Raw genomic sequence first — 17120 nt, forward strand, 5'->3', positions numbered from 1 at the left:
CCACTCAGAAACAGCAGGGTAGGTGGTGTCCGTCACGTGCCCGGAATCACCTGACTCGGAGCCGAGGTGGGGGGAGGAGGAGTCACGAGGAGGGTGGCCCCGCCGGGCCGAGCCCTCTGCCCTCCGCCCCAGCCCGCACCTAGGTCCTGCCCAGCTACGCGCGTTGTTTCTCACCGCTGTCCTGCCATCTTCGGAGCTCCGGAGGCCATCGCAACGGGAGATGCTCTCTGGGCATCTGCGAGGATTGTCCTCCTACTACAATTGTACTCGCCCAAATCAACGTTTATTGATGCCTGCGAAGTCCTGGGGCACAAGGAGCACAAAACTGGAATCGACACGGACCCTGCCTGCTTCCCCGTTGTTAGAAGATTAATAGATATCGGACCTCTCCGTAAGTAGCCTTGGTACGAGATACAGGGTGGGAAGGTCAAAGGTACAGATGAAAATGCTCGGGAGTTGGGAGGGTGAGAAAGTCTACAAGGACCTGGTGTCTGAGCAAGGACTAAGATGGATGGCTATGGGTGGGAGATGCAAAGGTATGGAGCAGCCAGCCAGAATGTGGGCAAAACCTCAAACACGGCAGAGTGACGAATGTAATAACAGTTCTAGCAGGTAGAAGAGCAAATCACTGACAGTGAATACTGCTGCCACTTCAAACTCAACAGGACTCAATTTCCCCACCTACCCACCTATCCAAAGTCTGATTCTCCAGTAATTCCATCCCCTCATTGAGCACTGCATCTTCTATGACCTCCAAGTCAGAGATCAAAGGAATGAATGAAAGCAAACCAAAGTAAATGTCTGTCACCAAGTATTTGAGAAAGCTAAAGGAATTTCCTCCCTCCAGGGATGGAAAGTCAGGCTTTAGAATGGAAATTGGACAAAAGAGGATCTTCCTCCGATAGTGGGGGTGGGGTGATACTGGTCTTCCAAGGAAACTAACCTCTTGATTATGAAGGGAAAGCATGTTCATGCAGGTTTGGGACTTGGTTATGTCTGAATCTAGAAGTTAAAGGTAGGATACATCCTTAGAGGTCATGTAGTGCAACTTCTTGCCTATAGAGGATCTACTCTACAGCATCTCTAATAGACATATAGCATACACTTCAATAGTTTTAAAAGGAAGAGAGCTCACTATCTCAAAAGGCAGCCAATTCCACTGATAGAACTTTGTTTAAAACAAAGTCTCTTCTTCAGGCCAAAACTCACACTCCCTGGAGCTTAAAAAGGGAATGATACAGGAGTAGTCTTCATCTCTTTAATGACAGCCCTAGATTGCAGTCTTCATTACCCACTGTCTGCTCTGCTTCACATTAAACACACTCAGTTCCTACAACTGTTCCTTCTACAGTGATGTCCAACAGAATGTTAGATGGCAGAAATGTTCTACATCAGTACTGGTCATTATAGTAGCCTATGTGGAATGAGTACTTGAAATGTTGCTAGTGTGACTGAGGAACTGAACTTTGGATTTTACTTAATTTTAATGGCCAGATGTGGCTATGACTACCATATTGGACAGAACAGCCTTATATTGTCAAATGCCCTCTCCCTATTGGTCACTCTCCTTTATATATATATATATATATATATATATATATATATATATATATATATATATATGCATTTGAGTTTGTCAGCATCTATCAAATCCCTGGTGTCTACAATGCAATACTGACCAATACAGCTTTCAGGATGACTGTTTAGCACCTGGACAATATTTCTATTAATGCTTTCCAGAATGGAATTTTTTGTTTTATTATCCATAGAGCATAAGTAGTTCCCACTGATAATAACTAGAACTAGTACTGTCAGCAGTTCTAGTGCGTAAACTTGTATAACTGCATTTTTTAACCTAAATATAAGACTTAATCTTTCAGCTTTTTTATTTAGGCCCAGAAGTTCGGGTATTCCCAAGTTGTTAAGCATTTTCAAGCATGTTTCAATAGCCTATCAACCAGCCCTTCCAACTTTGTGGCACTTACAGATTTGGCATCACTACCATCTGACCCACATGTAGTCTTATACAATTTGCAAGATACCTTTCATACATTATATTTGATTTGTTCCTCACAAAACCTTGTGAGGTAGGCAAGATACAAAATCAGCACTTTATAGATGTTAGCTGAAGCACAGCAGGAACTGAATGGATGGGATCTATTTTCTACTCCATTGAGCCTCTTCTTGTATACTGTCTTCATCCAAGACCTTGATAGAAATGTTGAAGAAGACCTCCAGAGGCCAGGCTGACCCTAAATTCTTAAATAGCACTGACTGGTACAGCAATTTAGCAGGTCAGTTCCACCAAAAAGTGTGATTATCCAACCCATGGGTTGCCATTCTGTCCAAAAGGATGGTACAAGAGACAGTCACCTGACTACATAAATATTAATAGTAGTCCCATGGGAAAAAAATGCAAAGGAGGATTGGCTACCAGAAAAGTTATACTTGTCTGTATACACAAAGGGACTGTCATACCAACTGCTTAAAGAAGCCAAGTCTCCCTCTCTTCCAAAACCCCTATGAGGCCATATTTTATTATTCTTTTGACTTTTTGCACATCCTATCCCACACTGTAATTGCTTATATACATGTCTCATAACTAACTTCAAGTCATTCATCTTTATAACACCCAGTACTCAATACACTGCTGTCCATGTAGGAGGCACTCAAATTGGTAAAAGATAAACCAATATTCAAGTGTATGTTCTTCCAACAGTATCTGGCCCCCCTCCGAAAACAAACTTGTGACTAAAAGAGACCCAGACCATTACCATATTCCTGCCAATATGACTGATTAAAATGCCCTTAAAATTGGCTTAGTGACAGTTTCCAGCAGGTGCCGAGACTTTTGCTAGTTAAACCAGCTTTCATTGGATTGTTTTTTCTCTGTGTTTTGACCGAAAAATAAAGACAGGTTCTCTAACAATCTGGATAAGATGCATGAAATAGGACTACTTAATAATGTCAGTCAATCAGTAAGGAAAATTAATGATTTAGAAAACAAAACATCTTTTTAGGTGTTCTAAAAGAAAGGAGAAAGGACTAACAAACAAGAATATAGTGCTTTACCATTTACAAATCTTTCACATACATTCCATTTGACCCTCACAACAACCCTGTGAGGTAGGCAGCACACATATTCTTCTCATTTAACAGATGAGGAAAGTGAATCTCAGAGCAGTTAACTAATGTGTCCAAGGTTCTACAGTTAGTAAATAATTTGTATTAGCATCAGTCTTTGGCCTAAAAATTCAGCACCCAACTTCCCCTCATGCTTGCCCTACCTACTTCACAGGGATAATGAAGATAAAATGACTTCAAGGCTATAAAAATACTTTGAGGGAAAAAAGCACTATATAATTATACCCGCAAACTATAATTTTCCACGATATATGGCTCATTCCCCTTCTCATCCCAACTTGTGTGTGAACCCAGAATTTTATATTGCCTCTGTTCTGTGCTCAACTAAGCAACTAATACAGCGGAACAGTGTGATCCTGTTTAAAGTTATATAAATTACAATCAGGGTAACTGCTATTACAGCAAATTGAAAATCAACACAGAAAGGCCAATGTGCAAGTAGGCCCAATGAAGCACAGAGCAAGCAAGGCAACATTATCAGATAGGGCATGATTGCATAGAAGGAAAACATGGTATCAGAGTTCAAACTGGCACACACACGGGTATCTAAGGCAAAGTGGTGGCAAAGAAGAACTATTTGTCCCACATGATATAAAAAAGCAAAAGATTCATGGGAACCCATCCACACAGAAGCATCTGTCACACAGATCTCTCCAGCTGCCCACAGAGAATATGAACAGTATCATCTACATTTTAAAGCATGACTGTACCTGTGCTCATATCCTGAACTAAACCAAGAAACAGCTCCATGCTAACCTTCCTTGGCTAAAATACAACCAGTACCGTCATTCCTAGTCAGACTGAAAAACAGAATGTCTTTTAAAGTAATGAATTAGATGGCTGTGTTTAGAATTTTTTCAGCGTTCATTTTGGATTCTCCTGCTTTTAAGACTCAAAAAAAGTTATATTGAGTTTTTATTGGTGATTCTAAGTATATGTGTTTATAACAGTTAAAGTGTAATAGGTGAATTAAACATATTAAAAGAGTTCTATAGCATCTGTTCAGAAAAGATTATATACTATACAAACTATTCAAGTCATACAAAACCATTTTTCAGTGTCTTTTCAACTGAGAAGAATCCTATTCAGCACGCTTCTCCTCCTGAGGTGGTTCATACTGAGCAAGCTATAGGGCAAAGACAGAGGAGTTTAGGTGAATTTTAATTCTATATTGGGTAAAAAATGTAATGGTAACAAAACGAGTCAACTATTACTCAATTTTTGTCAGTAAGTTTGTATTAATATCCTATCCTTTTATAACCATTCAATGATTTAAGATTTAATACAAGCAAACCTAATGAAGGCTCTTTTTACATAAACTTTTACTATCACTAGGAAACTAAGATTTAATTACAATTCATGGCTACACTGCTGAAATATTTGACATGCAATAAGCTATATCTTCCCAAAGACGCTGTGGCTTATAATAAGGAACTTTCTTCCCCTCCACCAAAAGTTTACTGAACTTTCTCCTAAAAAGTAGAGAAAAAGAATTACATGACATGAATCTAGCAGTCAATGAAGAGCTGCTAATGTCTTTGACTTACAAGATGCCCAAGAGTTAAGTGGCATTTGCACACTATGGAATCTTGGTAATTTAAGATACTGCATTTTCTTTTATGTTAAGTTGTGGAAGAGCACTAGGCTAAGATTTGAGTTGTTCCATTTAGCTATCAGAGTTGTTAAGATAAAACACATCATGAGAAAGGCCTAGGGTAATGTAAAATGCATTGTGTGATTAAGAGTGTGGTAAAACCTCAAAGACTTAGAGTTGACTAATTTGAAATTTATGAAAATTCTCATGGGAGTTTAAACAAAGGAAAAAACTTCAGCACTAGACAAAATTAAGTGCAAACAAAATTTACAGAGGTACATTAACACATGACAGGGCCTCCACATTATGACTAGCAATGGCCCTTTACTGACCTACTTACATCAATTGCTTAAGACTCAGAAATCTCCATTTACTTTTATAAGCAGCATTAACCAATATTCTCTTTTTGTTGATGCAGGTTCCTAAGAAAATCTTGACCACACTTGGCTGTCCTATTTATAATTTATCTGTGGTTTTCTAAAAAGGGCATCCATTCAGCCTTGCAATTAACTGAGATTAATATTCACCTTCCTCCCTCCCCTACTGTCCATTTTAGTGAGGTTTTGATCATATCACTAAAGGTAAAATTATTTTTAACATGAATTCTTTTTAAAAATTTACCTTTGTTTTCAGTTTTTTATTTTCTTCTACAATAGCTTCATATTTCTCTTTCATTTCTGCCAATTCTAGGCGAAGCAGCTCTATTTCTGGATTTTCTGGGGTAGCAGCTCCTAAGTGATGCTTTAAAAAACTAATATTAAAGTTAAGAATTTACTTGAGCTGAATGAAACTAATGAAATAGCCCAGAGTAGCATCAATATCTCTGATCAGAGTCACCCCACCCTACACCCATATTTCCCCAGAGATCATCATCCAAAAACTCAAAGGAAAGTAACTTTGTCAATAATCAAAAGTATTTTAAACGTTATTATCTATGTGATCAGAGTTCCAAAAATAAGGCCTTTTTCTGACTTGAAAGATGAAAAGGATACTCCAAAGCACTATTAGGTTTCTCTGGTTCTTCATATAAGGCTACCAATACTGCAAATCAAAAAGCAAAAAAAGCAACAATTAAAGTCTTAAATTTGAATGGCTGAAATTGTATTCCATAACCCGGTATATATGCATATTAAGTGCCTATTATTAAGTGCCAAGCACATTGCTAGGACTGTCTATACTATGGTGAACAAGACAGACATGGTCCCTGCTCTCAATGAATTTACAGTCTAGTGCAAAAGCAAGGAACTAGACAAAAAAGAGTACAAAGGGACAGTACAGGACAATGGGTCTTGGGAGCACTTTGGAAGATCACCTAACTCAGCCTAAGGACACCCGGGAAGGCTTCCTAAAGGAAGGGAAGTAAGACCTGAGCCTGAGGTGATGAGGGTTGCAGATGGGAAGGGCAGGAGGCAAACGAACAACATATTGAGGAACTGAAATTCAAGTGTGGCTGGATGGAGTGTGAACCATGTGGCAGGAGTATCCACTGTCAGTGATTTACTGAAGAAGCTGGAAGGGTGGTCGGGGGCAGACAAGGGAGGATCCTGCAAGTTCAACAGGACTCTGATCCTAAGAACAAAAGGCACATAAACATTTTCAGCAGGAGAGTGATACTATCACTCTTGACTGCTGTGTGGAAAATCAACAAGTAGGACCAGAATAAAGGCAGGAAGAACAGTTAAGAGGCTAATGTGGTAATCACAGGTTGAAAAAAATAAGACACCTGCACTAGAGTGATAGAGGGGTGGAAATAAGGCAGATAAATTTGAGAAAAATTTAGGAGAAAACCAATGTGGCTATGGTAATTACTGGAAAACTATGAATTCAAAATGTTCTTCAAGAATGAGTTTCATACACAACATGCTAAATAACCACCAACCAAAAACTTTACCAGTAATCAACATGCTCAAATCAATATTAAAATATTTTAGTGATTTCACATCCAATAGCTCATGTCAGCACTACCTTGCTCACCTTCTATTGAACAAATTCCTCCTAGGATTTACTACTCAGATAAAAATCTCTCTAAACCAGTGGTTAACTTTTTTGTGCATGGAACCCTTTGAAAAATCTGATAAAAGCCAAAAATATGTAACTACACATAAAAAAATGTGCATATCTAGACCCCAAGTTAAGAACTCCTGTCGTAAACCAACTTACATGCTTCCCTTGTATTTTTTAGTTTTAGTAACTCATCAAAATAATATAGACAGTATGTAAAAACTCAAATGGGCAGCTACTTTTAACACCTTAATTTGAGTTGATAGTTACTCTTCATCTCTAAATACACTTACAAAACTATTTTTCTGAGAAAATGTTTACACCACTACTACCCTCACCTCTTCCCCTTTTCAATGTTACAGTACCCTTTCATTCTGTACTTACTACCTTTTTCTTTAAATTATATGCTCTAACTTCTGTTTCTTCCGTTAATTTCCACTGATCTCTATTGAGTCCTAATTTTATAAGACATGAATACTCTTATCCTGTCTTCCTCTTCTTCCCCCATCCCATTTCTTTCCATTTTTAAATTTCTGTCAGTGGTGCTTAAAAGTTTGATAATCACAGAACATAATGTAAATGTCAAGTTTCCTGTGTTTTTCTATAGATGGAATATACTTCCTTTTAATCAGACAAGAAAAACTCTATACCCGATGTTCCCCTTTTTGCCTTAGCAGCCAGGATTTTTAGAGGTTGACACAGTGCTCAAAATAACTAAAATACTTCTTCTTCCAAATGACTTATCATCTTTATCTGTAGACATCCAGTCTTACAGTGTTTTAATGTTAGAAGCAGTTTCAAATCCTCTTGGAAATAAGCTAGATAAAAATTATAAATTAAATCTATGTAAAGTACCTATGTTTGAAGCTGAAAATCAAATTTTAAACAGATCACATCAGTAGATAGTATGTTGTCTGATGTTTAGGAAACTGGAAATCTAGGGAGGTTGAGGGTTAGAGACCAGTAGATAGGAGCAAGGGAAAAGAAAGCTCCAGTGGTTTCCAATCTCTCATGAAGTTAAATCCATATATGGCTACAAGGCTGTACATCTTCAGTTACCTCCCACAAGGGTCACTTTTCTGCCCTTTACCATTCTTTCACTCACTCCATCTAGCCATTCTGGCCTCCTTACACTTCCTGGAACTCTTGACATCACATACTATTTCATTCAGGTCTCTGCTTAAATGTTACTTAAGAGCTGCCTTCTCCCCACCCATCCCCCATACAAAAAACGGCATACCCATCACTCTTTATCCCCTACTTTGCTGTTTTTATTCATAACACTCCTGGCTGACCCTATGCATTTATTATCTGTCTCCCCCAACTGTGAAATAAGCTCATTTAAATATGGGAATTTTTTTCCCCACTACTGTATCCCCAGTGCCTAGAACAGAGACCTGAATAAAATGGTTGATTAAATGAAAGAAATGAACTTGTGGAGTTTTTTTGAGGGGAGAGGGTCGATGAGATTCTAAATCTCTGTGACACTTCCAGAAACAACAAAGCTCGGTGCTTTCGTAGAGTAGTCCTTTAATGTTTACTGAAACTTATTTGCAAGGAGATAGGGAAACCATTACCTAAACCCAAGGTAAGTAGCAATTCAAAATTACCAGCCCATGCTTGGGAATTCAAAGCCCTGCTTTCTGCTAAGACGCCAGAATTAATTCTCCCACAATTTTCTCCTAACCCTTGCTTCTGGCCAAAGAGCAGTTACCAAATTATTTCCCAAACACTTACTGTTCTTCTCATGTGGACCCAAGTCCTCATCCCTGCCAGCTCTTCTACACCCTTGAAAGCCCCAGCCAATGAGTGATATGTAACAGGCATTCAAATCAACTGCTGAGCTAATGAAATAAGCAGTGCCCCAACTATCTCTTGGAACCCTCCAACTTCAAGCACCTTACTTAGATCTGAACCCTGGAGGAAGAGACACGGTGTGACAGCTTCCATTTTAAAAAATGAAAACAATATAACCATTTTGATGTGCCCTCAAGTTCCTTAAACTGTAATTCTACTGGAATTATGAAATCTGCACAAAGTAGGAATTGATATGGACTATGAAACCGGGGTTGAAAAGCCACAGCCTAAAAGACTATGATTCGCCTACTTCGGGGATTAGGCTCACTTAGCTACTTCATAGCGCACTTTCAAATCGGTAAATTTTCCCACTTGCCCTTTGTTCGAGGTTAAACGTTTCTTAACAGGAGTTTGAGGACTCCGCAGAAACTGTAAAGCGGGAGGAATTGGATCTCAACGTCTTTAGCAAACATGCCCACTGCGGCTGCTCGAGGCTAAGCAACGGAAGTTGGAGAGACTTTGCAACAGCTGCAACAGTTTCAATCCCGGCCGGGAGAGTAGTAGCGTGAGCGAGGCTACCCAATCCGGGCGGTGTCCGGCAACTAAGCGTGTGCTGATCCCCGCCGAACCCCGAGGCCCACCTCGCTGGACCCCGGACGGGTCGCACCACTACGCCCTCCATTCCCACGCCACGGCTTCTCGGGCGCAGCCCCGAGGACCACGACGAGGACACGAGGAAACATCTCCTAGCCCATGCTCACCCTTGGTCAGCGTGTCCAGCACCCCCGACTTCTCCAAGTATCTCCGGAACTGCTCGCGCTTCGAGTCGGCGGCCTGAGAAGACACGGCGGGTCAGTGGCCGAAACCCGGGGGCCGGAGAAGGAAGAAGGCGCTGAGAGTCCGGCAAACCCCGCCTCCGCCTCGCTACCTCAGGCCCCCAAACCTGCGCGCGCGCCCCCAATCCCACCCGGAGCCGACCAGCGGCTGGCTACCGCCCGCACGCCCCCAGCCACGCCGCGCCCCCCTCACTTTGTAATGGGCCATAGTGACAGCGGCAGCGGCGTCGCTGGCGCCGGAGACCGTGGCTGGCGGGCTCTGAGCAGCACTGCTCATGCGCGGAAGGCCGCGCGCGCCTGCGCACTTGTGAACCACGGTCCGGGGTGGCCGGGGTGTGGCCTGTTTTCATGGCGACCAGGACGCTCTGGATGTCCAATAGCGAGCTGAGCCGAGGGAGGTTGCGTAAGCCCGCCCATCTGGCTACCCGAGCCTCACCTCTCTTTCCTCTTCCGGTCGCTGCCGGGTTCATTTGCTCGTCAAGAGGTGAGGTTTCGATAACTCGAGACAAGTGTCCAGGTGGGGCCAAAGATGGGCGTGGCGCCCAGGGACCGGGCCCGCGGAGCCCAGGAGCACTAGGACTATTGCCCCGGGGAAGGAAGCCCTGACACGGGTAGTGGGCGAATCCGTTTCAACTGGGACCGCGGAAGCTGTGGTAACATATATGTGCTGGCTTCTTGGCTCTCATCCTGAAAAAATACCCAGACTGACGCAGGGCGACCCTTGGATTTCCAATGGCTTGAGGAGTGTGTTTAGAATCGTATGTTTCGGTTCTAGCTTTTACGTTTTGAGTTTTACTTGTTTTGTGGCCGACTTGATGTGGGCCTCTGTAGCGTGAACAGTGACGTGCTAATAATAGCTAGCACTATTGAGCGCTTACTGTGTACCAGGTACTGTATTAAACATATGTTTATTATTTTAATCATACTATACCTGTGGGGTAGGTATTGTTAGTAAAGTGGCGAGATTAGATGACCAGTTGTCAAGCCAGGACTCCAATTTGGGCACCAAATTCACGATGCTATAAACTGGTCAAAGAAAGCCACCAATCTTTTAAAGATTTTATTTACTAGATAACATTGTGATTATACACAAGACACATCAGATTTCAGTCTATAAGGGAACTAAGTCAAGTCCCAGGAGCAAACAAAATTTAACCGGTGTACAGAAATAAAAGATCAGTAACTAAAAGGAGGAATTATATACATTAAAAACAATCTGCTAATGATACAGGATAGTTAGCATGTCCCTGGGTAGACAGGGAGGTCCCTGGTGGAATAAACAAAGACAGCCATAGTCTAAAACTCCAGGTTTTGAAATCACTCCTTTGCTCCAGGACATAATGTAACAAGGCCTTGAGATTAATCATAAAATTCCTTTTGGCCTGACAAATGGAGCAGATCTGATAGATAAGAGTGGGTTACTTTGCTAATTCCTTTAGGATGGGCAAGCAGAACAAACCTGTTAGACGAATTTCATTAGAAAGCGCCAGTTCCCTTCTTCAAACAGTTTCCTTCTTCAAACAGCTCCCCTTCCCCAAACAGACAAGGGAAGGTATAAAAGTTTAGTTTTTTAACCCACATTTAAATTCTAAATTCTGGTTTCTTCATGACAACTTTTGAGCATTTTCAGAAATCATTTCAGTAATATAATTATGAATATTTATGAAATTCTTATACTTTGCTAGGGAAGGGAAGGTATAAAAGTAAGAGCTTTTTGCCTCAGTCAGGGGCCACCCCCATTCGGGACCCCCCTCCCACTCGGGATCTTTGACTCTTTGCTTTCAATAAACTATCCTCTTTTTAAAACTCTTTGCCTCTCCTGGGACCGTGTTTCCATTCTTCGGTCTCACGAGACACGATCCCAGCCTACACCCAGAAACTGCCGGCAGATCCAACATCATCTACATCGTCTGGGGACTCACAGGAAAATATTCCTCCATCACTAAGGCTGCGGTCCCTTCAAGGAAAATCCTGGTTCCAATCCATTTAGCCTCAATTCTAAGCATATGATTTTTCCAAAATCAGTTTTCACAAATTCTAAAAAAACTAATCCTGATTTGGTAACTCTATGTCTTTGATTTTAAAACTAATCCTTCACAATTCAGAATTTGAGCTGTTTTCTCTTTTTTGAAATGAGTTTGCAGGTGTCTGTCTTAGCGGCTGGTCTTTAGAGCTGCCCTTATGTTTTGTCTATGCTCCACCCACCGCTAGGCTACTTCTATAATAATATATGCAGAATGTCTAAAATCCAACAGTTGTTCAGATCTGAAGGTCAGTGGGAGCCTGCCTACTAATGAGGTTGTTTGTCAGTAACACTAAATGATTTGGAGGACAAGCGGTAGGATTATTGCAGGTTCTGACCAACTCAGATCCACAGGACAAGTCTCCCGAAGAATTAGGAGTGTCTGGAATGTCAGCTGGTTGAAGTCTCCTTGTAAAGGAAAAAGGGTTCTGATTGTGCCCTCTCTGAACTGGCCCTTGAGTTTACCTTTAGGAAGTGACGCCCAGTTTTCATCTTCTATAGAGGGACTCCATGTAGCTCGAAGCCATGTCGGTTTCCCAGCGCAGTTAGCTGGCAGGAAGAAAGCCGTTTGGGGTGACTGCCCCATATGGTTGTTCAGAGCTACAGTAAAACCTGGAATAGAACAGTGACCTCTAAAGTACTGGTTCCTTTTGTTGTCTTTGCCATCAATTTCTCTTTTTTCCCTTAACTGGTTACCATTAACTTCTTTTCCAAATATTTTATGAGTGTCTTCAATAGTACTTGAGCTGATGTGTTGAATATGACTACAGGTAGTACTAAGTATGCACATCTCATTAGAAAGCAGTTTCCTGTTCTTCCAGAATGCATTTCTCATGATTTCCATTGTGATTGTCAGGATATGCCTGAAATGCAGATGAATTTAAACGAGGGCACACTGTGTGTGTTTGCTTTCCCACTAACACATTATAATCAGGTGCAGAAAGACAGTCGCTTCAGTGAATTTGCAGATGTGCTCTGATATTTGGCAAGATTTTGTTTTGACTTATTCACATAGAATTCATTATGCTCATCCTTCAATTTATATTGTCCCCAAAGCCCTCTTTTAATCTTTTTAAAGCCTAGATGGAAAATTTCTAGAACATTTAAGAAAAGTGAAACAGTGGCTATGGATTGCATAAATAATAGGAATATTGTCTTTTCTGTTGGTTTTGAGACAAAGCAATCAATTATATTTGGACATGGGTGGCCATGGCATTTAAATAGAGGCTCTAAATGAACTCCATATAAAAAATACTGTCCAATCATGAACCCAATTTCAACTACAGAGTGAGCTAAAATGTGTCTCACATAAGTGCAAAGCAAGGTTCCCAAGTGGAATCTTATTTAATTTCCTTTGCTCCAGCTGATAAAGTTCTTGCTCTAATATCCTCCGATTCCCAGACATTTCAAACTCTACCCTCTCCAGTTCTCCTCTCAGTTGAGCTTTTGCCCTCTTCCTCTCTTTCTCCCTCTTCTTCTCTTTCTCCAGAGCCTCAGTCGGTACAATGCATGACCCATGTAGACCAGGGATGGTGAAGACATAAATACCACCTGCAGAAACCAGTATCTAATGAGGGAGATAGGAAAGGCCTGATCATAGCATACATTTCTGCATCCAGGTTGTTCTGTATTACAGATGAATCCAGGCTGCTCATCATGCCAAACATTTTCAGCTGCTACACCCAGACAAGCATTCGAAATATGAACAGGATGGTGAGCCAGACCTTTCCAGTCATGGTGGAGTGGATGTAAACTTCCTCCAGAATGCCTCCAAGGAAATTCCAGTCCCCCATGTTTATTTAGTTGGCCATCTTAAGTCTGAACCCCATCAACTAGAAGGCAGATAAATTCTTCCATTCTGACGGGGGGGCGGGGGGGTGCTATATCTTAAAGCAAACCTTTGGCCAAAATATGAACAAAGCATCACTCTTCAGTGTGCTGGTTGCTTTACTTTTTCCCTAGAGTTGTGATAATCTCTTACCAAGAATAAGATGTCAGGAGCTTAAAAATCACTTCTGTTTAGACCTCAATGCAATGAAAAAAAACAAAAACATGATACCTGGGGAGGGATGTATGTAAACTCTATGAAGAATAGAACGGTAGGATTCCCTATAAGAAAGGAGTCTTCCTAGCTGAAGTTTGTTGTTTTATTTTTTAAAACTCAGAGCTTTTGGAGAGGTTCCTAAAAACTACTGATTTGTTCTTACAAACCTATTAAGATTATTTTATATAAAAGTTATAACCAAAGTCAATGATTTTAAAATCTCATTTATACACAAAGAAAAATAAATGTGTTTTATTTCATAATTCAGTAAGATACAGCATTTAATGAAACCAGAGGAAACATCTGGCTCTGCTATAGGAATTTAGATTAGTTTTTTAACCCACATTTAAATGTCTAAATTCTGGTTTCTTTATGACAACTTTTGAGCATTTTCAGAAATCATTTCAGTAATATAATTATGAATATTTATGAAATTCTTATATTTTGCTATGAAAAATATTGTCTTTTTTTAGTATTAAAATCTGCTGATATATTTTAGTTCTTACTCTATTTCATACCTAATCATTTATACAGCCTGCCTCCTACAAATTAAAAGGTGCCATTAGGAGGCTTAGACAAAAAGTGGTTCCAAAGCCGGTTTAAAATAATTTTTTATTGCCCAGGATATTTTTTTTCTTATGGCTTGTGGTGTTTTTCTTGTTTTGTTTTGTTTTAACAGGACTTTATTGGGGAACAGTGTGAACTTCCAGGGCTTTTTTCCAAGTCAAGTTGTTGTCCTTTTAATCTTAGTTGTGGAGGGCAAAGCTCAGCTCCAGTTCCAGTTGCCATTGTCAGTTGCAGGGGGCGCAGCCCATCATCCCTTGGTGAAGTCGAACGGGCAACCTTGTGGTTGAGAGGACGCGCTCCAATCAACTGAGCCATCTGGGAGCTCAGTAGCAGCTCAGCTCAAGGTGCGGTGCTCAATCTTAGTTGTAGGGAGTGGAGCCCACAATCCCTTGTGGGAGTCGAGGAATCAAACCGGCAACCTTGTGGTTGAGTACCCACTGGCTCATGTAGGAATCAAACCGGCAGCCTTCGGAGTTAGGAGCAGGGAGCTCCAACCGCCTGAGCCACCGGGCCAGCCCTTGTTTTCTTTTTTAATAACTATAAATTCAAGCTTAGGGAAGCTTACCTTTGTCTTGAAAGACAAAACAATGAAGCTTTTATGTGATTTGCTAAACTGATCTTGTTTTAAGAGAGAGATGGTAGTTATCTTGCAAGAGTAAAATTTATGCCATGAATGATGCAGGTCTAAGTCTAAAAGGAGACTTAGGTGGTAGTAAAAGGAGACAATAGCATTGTTGACAAAATTATGTACTGGTGGCATTTGCAGAAAAGAAGCCCTTGCAAATTTCTAAACAACAGTAAACTCTGTTAGGAAATTCTAAAGTGTCTTACAGGCCAAAAAGGGAATGAGGTTAGTAAAATGCCTCAACAGAGTTTGAATAAAATACTAAATTTGAGATTTACTGGAGCTTGGATATGTAAAAATAGGTTGCAAGTTGGTTCATGCTTACAGTGGTCTCAAGTTCACATAATACTGTGACAATACACCACTTCACAGGTCACACACTTTTCCAGGGACTTTCTTTCCTTCTACTGTAAATTTTTATCATCTTAAAATGAACTCCAAAAATTCTCAACTATCTTGTACTACCAGGATGTTATTATATATTACTTTGAAATAAATGGAACATTGGTGTGATGGTGGTATTATAGAAATTTTCATTCTAACAGTTTTTGACCTATTTAAGACATGTAGCTTGCATTTGTGGAGGAAGCGTTGGGGCAAGTTGTAATTTACATGCTTGGATTATCGGCCAGTAGGTTTTATATTAAGGTTGATATCCTGGGATATCTAAGAGGAAATATATCCCAAAGAAAAGGAAAAAAACAATGAACGTATTCATTCACTTCATTTAGAATATAAATGTGTGTCCTGTAGAAAGGGAAATGTTACACAATCAAACAACATACGGGGATACTATAGCTACAAGATACGTATACCACAAAAATCCAATGAGGTAGGTATGTTGCTTCCCTATTTTACAGTGAGAAAACTGAGCACACCTTAAATTACCAAGGTCACACAGCAGAACTGGCATTCAAATTCAATCAATGTGGCTTTAAAGACAGCTCTTGTTTTACTAAACTGTTATTTTTTCCTCATTAAGCATTTTTTAAATTTGCATGAAAGAGATATTAAGAAGTCATGTTTTCTCTTAAAAAGTTTAATTATTTAAATAGTGATAGTTTTGATTTTTTAAATAACTTGTTCTAGAGTATGTTTTAAAGCTTTATATAGTTAAAAAGACTTGCAGAAGCATCAACCTTCTAAAATTTAGTTGTATTCCTGAGATAAAGAATATGTCTACTTGATTTGATTATGTTGGCAATAATATACTCAGACCCAACAATCCAAAGCACTTTAAAGTGTAAGCACATATTATTCATGATAGTAATCACAATTATCAATGCATGACTATATTGTACATAATAAGTAATAGTACATCCAGAGTATGGTACGATGCAAACAGTAGAAATAATAAATATATACTAATATAAAAAGACATTTGATATATTGTTTCAGTGACATTCAGGTTATAAAATACAGTAGTATGGCCCCATTATTGTAAATTCACTTATATGTAGAGATGCATACAAAAAGCCTAGAAGGATATTCATCAAAATGTTAACTGACAGGAGTCCACCATCCTCCCAGAATGCTGGCATTTTAAATAAACCTGCTTTTCATTCCACCAAAAAGAAAAAAGAAAAAAAAGTTAACTGATTATCTCTGGGTATTGTCACACTTGACTTAATTTTTATGTATCATGAGCACTTTACTTTTCTATCACAAAAAGAAATAAAAGATTTTTTTTTCCTTAAAGGGCATAGTATTTCCTGAAAGAAGAAGCAGTATTATTTCACTACAAATCTTAGGTTCTAAAGCTTTCATAGCAAATGATGTGAATACTAGTACTATACACAGATACAGTACTATAAAATTCAAAAGCAAAAGATAAAAACATTTTAAATGACTCTTAATTAGCTAAAACATAGAGATTAACACAAACCTTTCTTAGTTTAGATAAATCTGAAGCAAATCATGCTTAAAAGAAGTTATACCACGCCATCTTCAACTTTGTTTTCTGAGTTTGTCCCTTGGCAGGCAGGGGTAGAGCAGATTCGATTCAGTTTCATGTAGTGAATGGGTCAGCCACCAGATAAAAACCATTTCCCTTTCAGCTCTTTCTTGCTTCTGAAACAGCGCTGTCCAAAAACCTTTTTTGCAATGATGTTGAAATAGACTCTGTCTGCGCAGTCCAATAAGGTAGTTGCTAGCCAGCCACATGTAGCTATTAAGCACTCGCAATGTGGCTTGTGTAACAGAGGAACTGAGTTTTTAATTTTACTTAATTTTAATTAAAATTTACAGAACTACCTGTGCCTGGTCGCTACTTTATTGGACAGCACAGATGAAGATTACTTGCAATATTTCCAATCATAGCACAATTTAGAAGGTTAAAGTTATGAGCCCCAAAGTAAGCCAAATAAATTGTTCCTCTTTCATAAACAGATGTCAAATTTAAAACACCAGGAGATGTTTGTGTGCTCTTTTTTAATGGTAGTTTTGCCCACTGGGGAACCCAATAAGATAATCAGTTTTTGGTCATGTGA

General features: G+C 39.7%; 2 protein-coding genes and 1 long non-coding RNA gene across 24 annotated transcripts in view; 1 reads left to right on the forward strand and 2 right to left on the reverse strand.

The window, feature by feature from the left end:
• The first annotated feature begins 20 nt into the window (after window positions 1–20).
• Window positions 21–17120, forward strand: part of LOC109444872 (uncharacterized) — a 53934-nt gene continuing 36834 nt past the window's right edge. For 9 of the 22 annotated variants that reach the window (XR_012497153.1, XR_012497154.1, XR_012497155.1 and 6 more), the window contains exon 1: window positions 45–391. This is a non-coding gene — a long non-coding RNA (uncharacterized LOC109444872). Of the gene's footprint in view, window positions 405–8943; window positions 10026–14118; window positions 14351–17120 lie in introns of those variants that run through there. The other 13 variants (XR_012497159.1, XR_012497163.1, XR_012497152.1 and 10 more) reach the window with 8 other exon arrangements.
• On the reverse strand, window positions 3047–9698 carry MYCBP (MYC binding protein). The gene is made up of 5 exons (XM_019726585.2): window positions 9566–9698; window positions 9298–9370; window positions 5731–5779; window positions 5360–5489; window positions 3047–4270 (listed from the first exon to the last, which is right to left on the reverse strand). The coding sequence occupies exons 1-5, from the start codon at window positions 9647–9649 to the stop codon at window positions 4226–4228; spliced, it is 381 nt and encodes a 126-aa protein (XP_019582144.1). The 5' UTR covers window positions 9650–9698; the 3' UTR covers window positions 3047–4225.
• Window positions 11632–13656, reverse strand: GJA9 (gap junction protein alpha 9). The gene is given in 7 exon segments (XM_019726581.2): window positions 11632–11798; window positions 11801–12198; window positions 12200–12336; window positions 12338–12725; window positions 12727–12866; window positions 12869–13083; window positions 13086–13656. Coding segments are annotated over 7 exon segments (1548 nt in total). The 5' UTR covers window positions 13189–13656.

This window comes from Rhinolophus sinicus, linkage group LG06, assembly GCF_036562045.2.
Source record: "Rhinolophus sinicus isolate RSC01 linkage group LG06, ASM3656204v1, whole genome shotgun sequence".
NCBI lineage: Eukaryota > Metazoa > Chordata > Mammalia > Chiroptera > Rhinolophidae > Rhinolophus > Rhinolophus sinicus.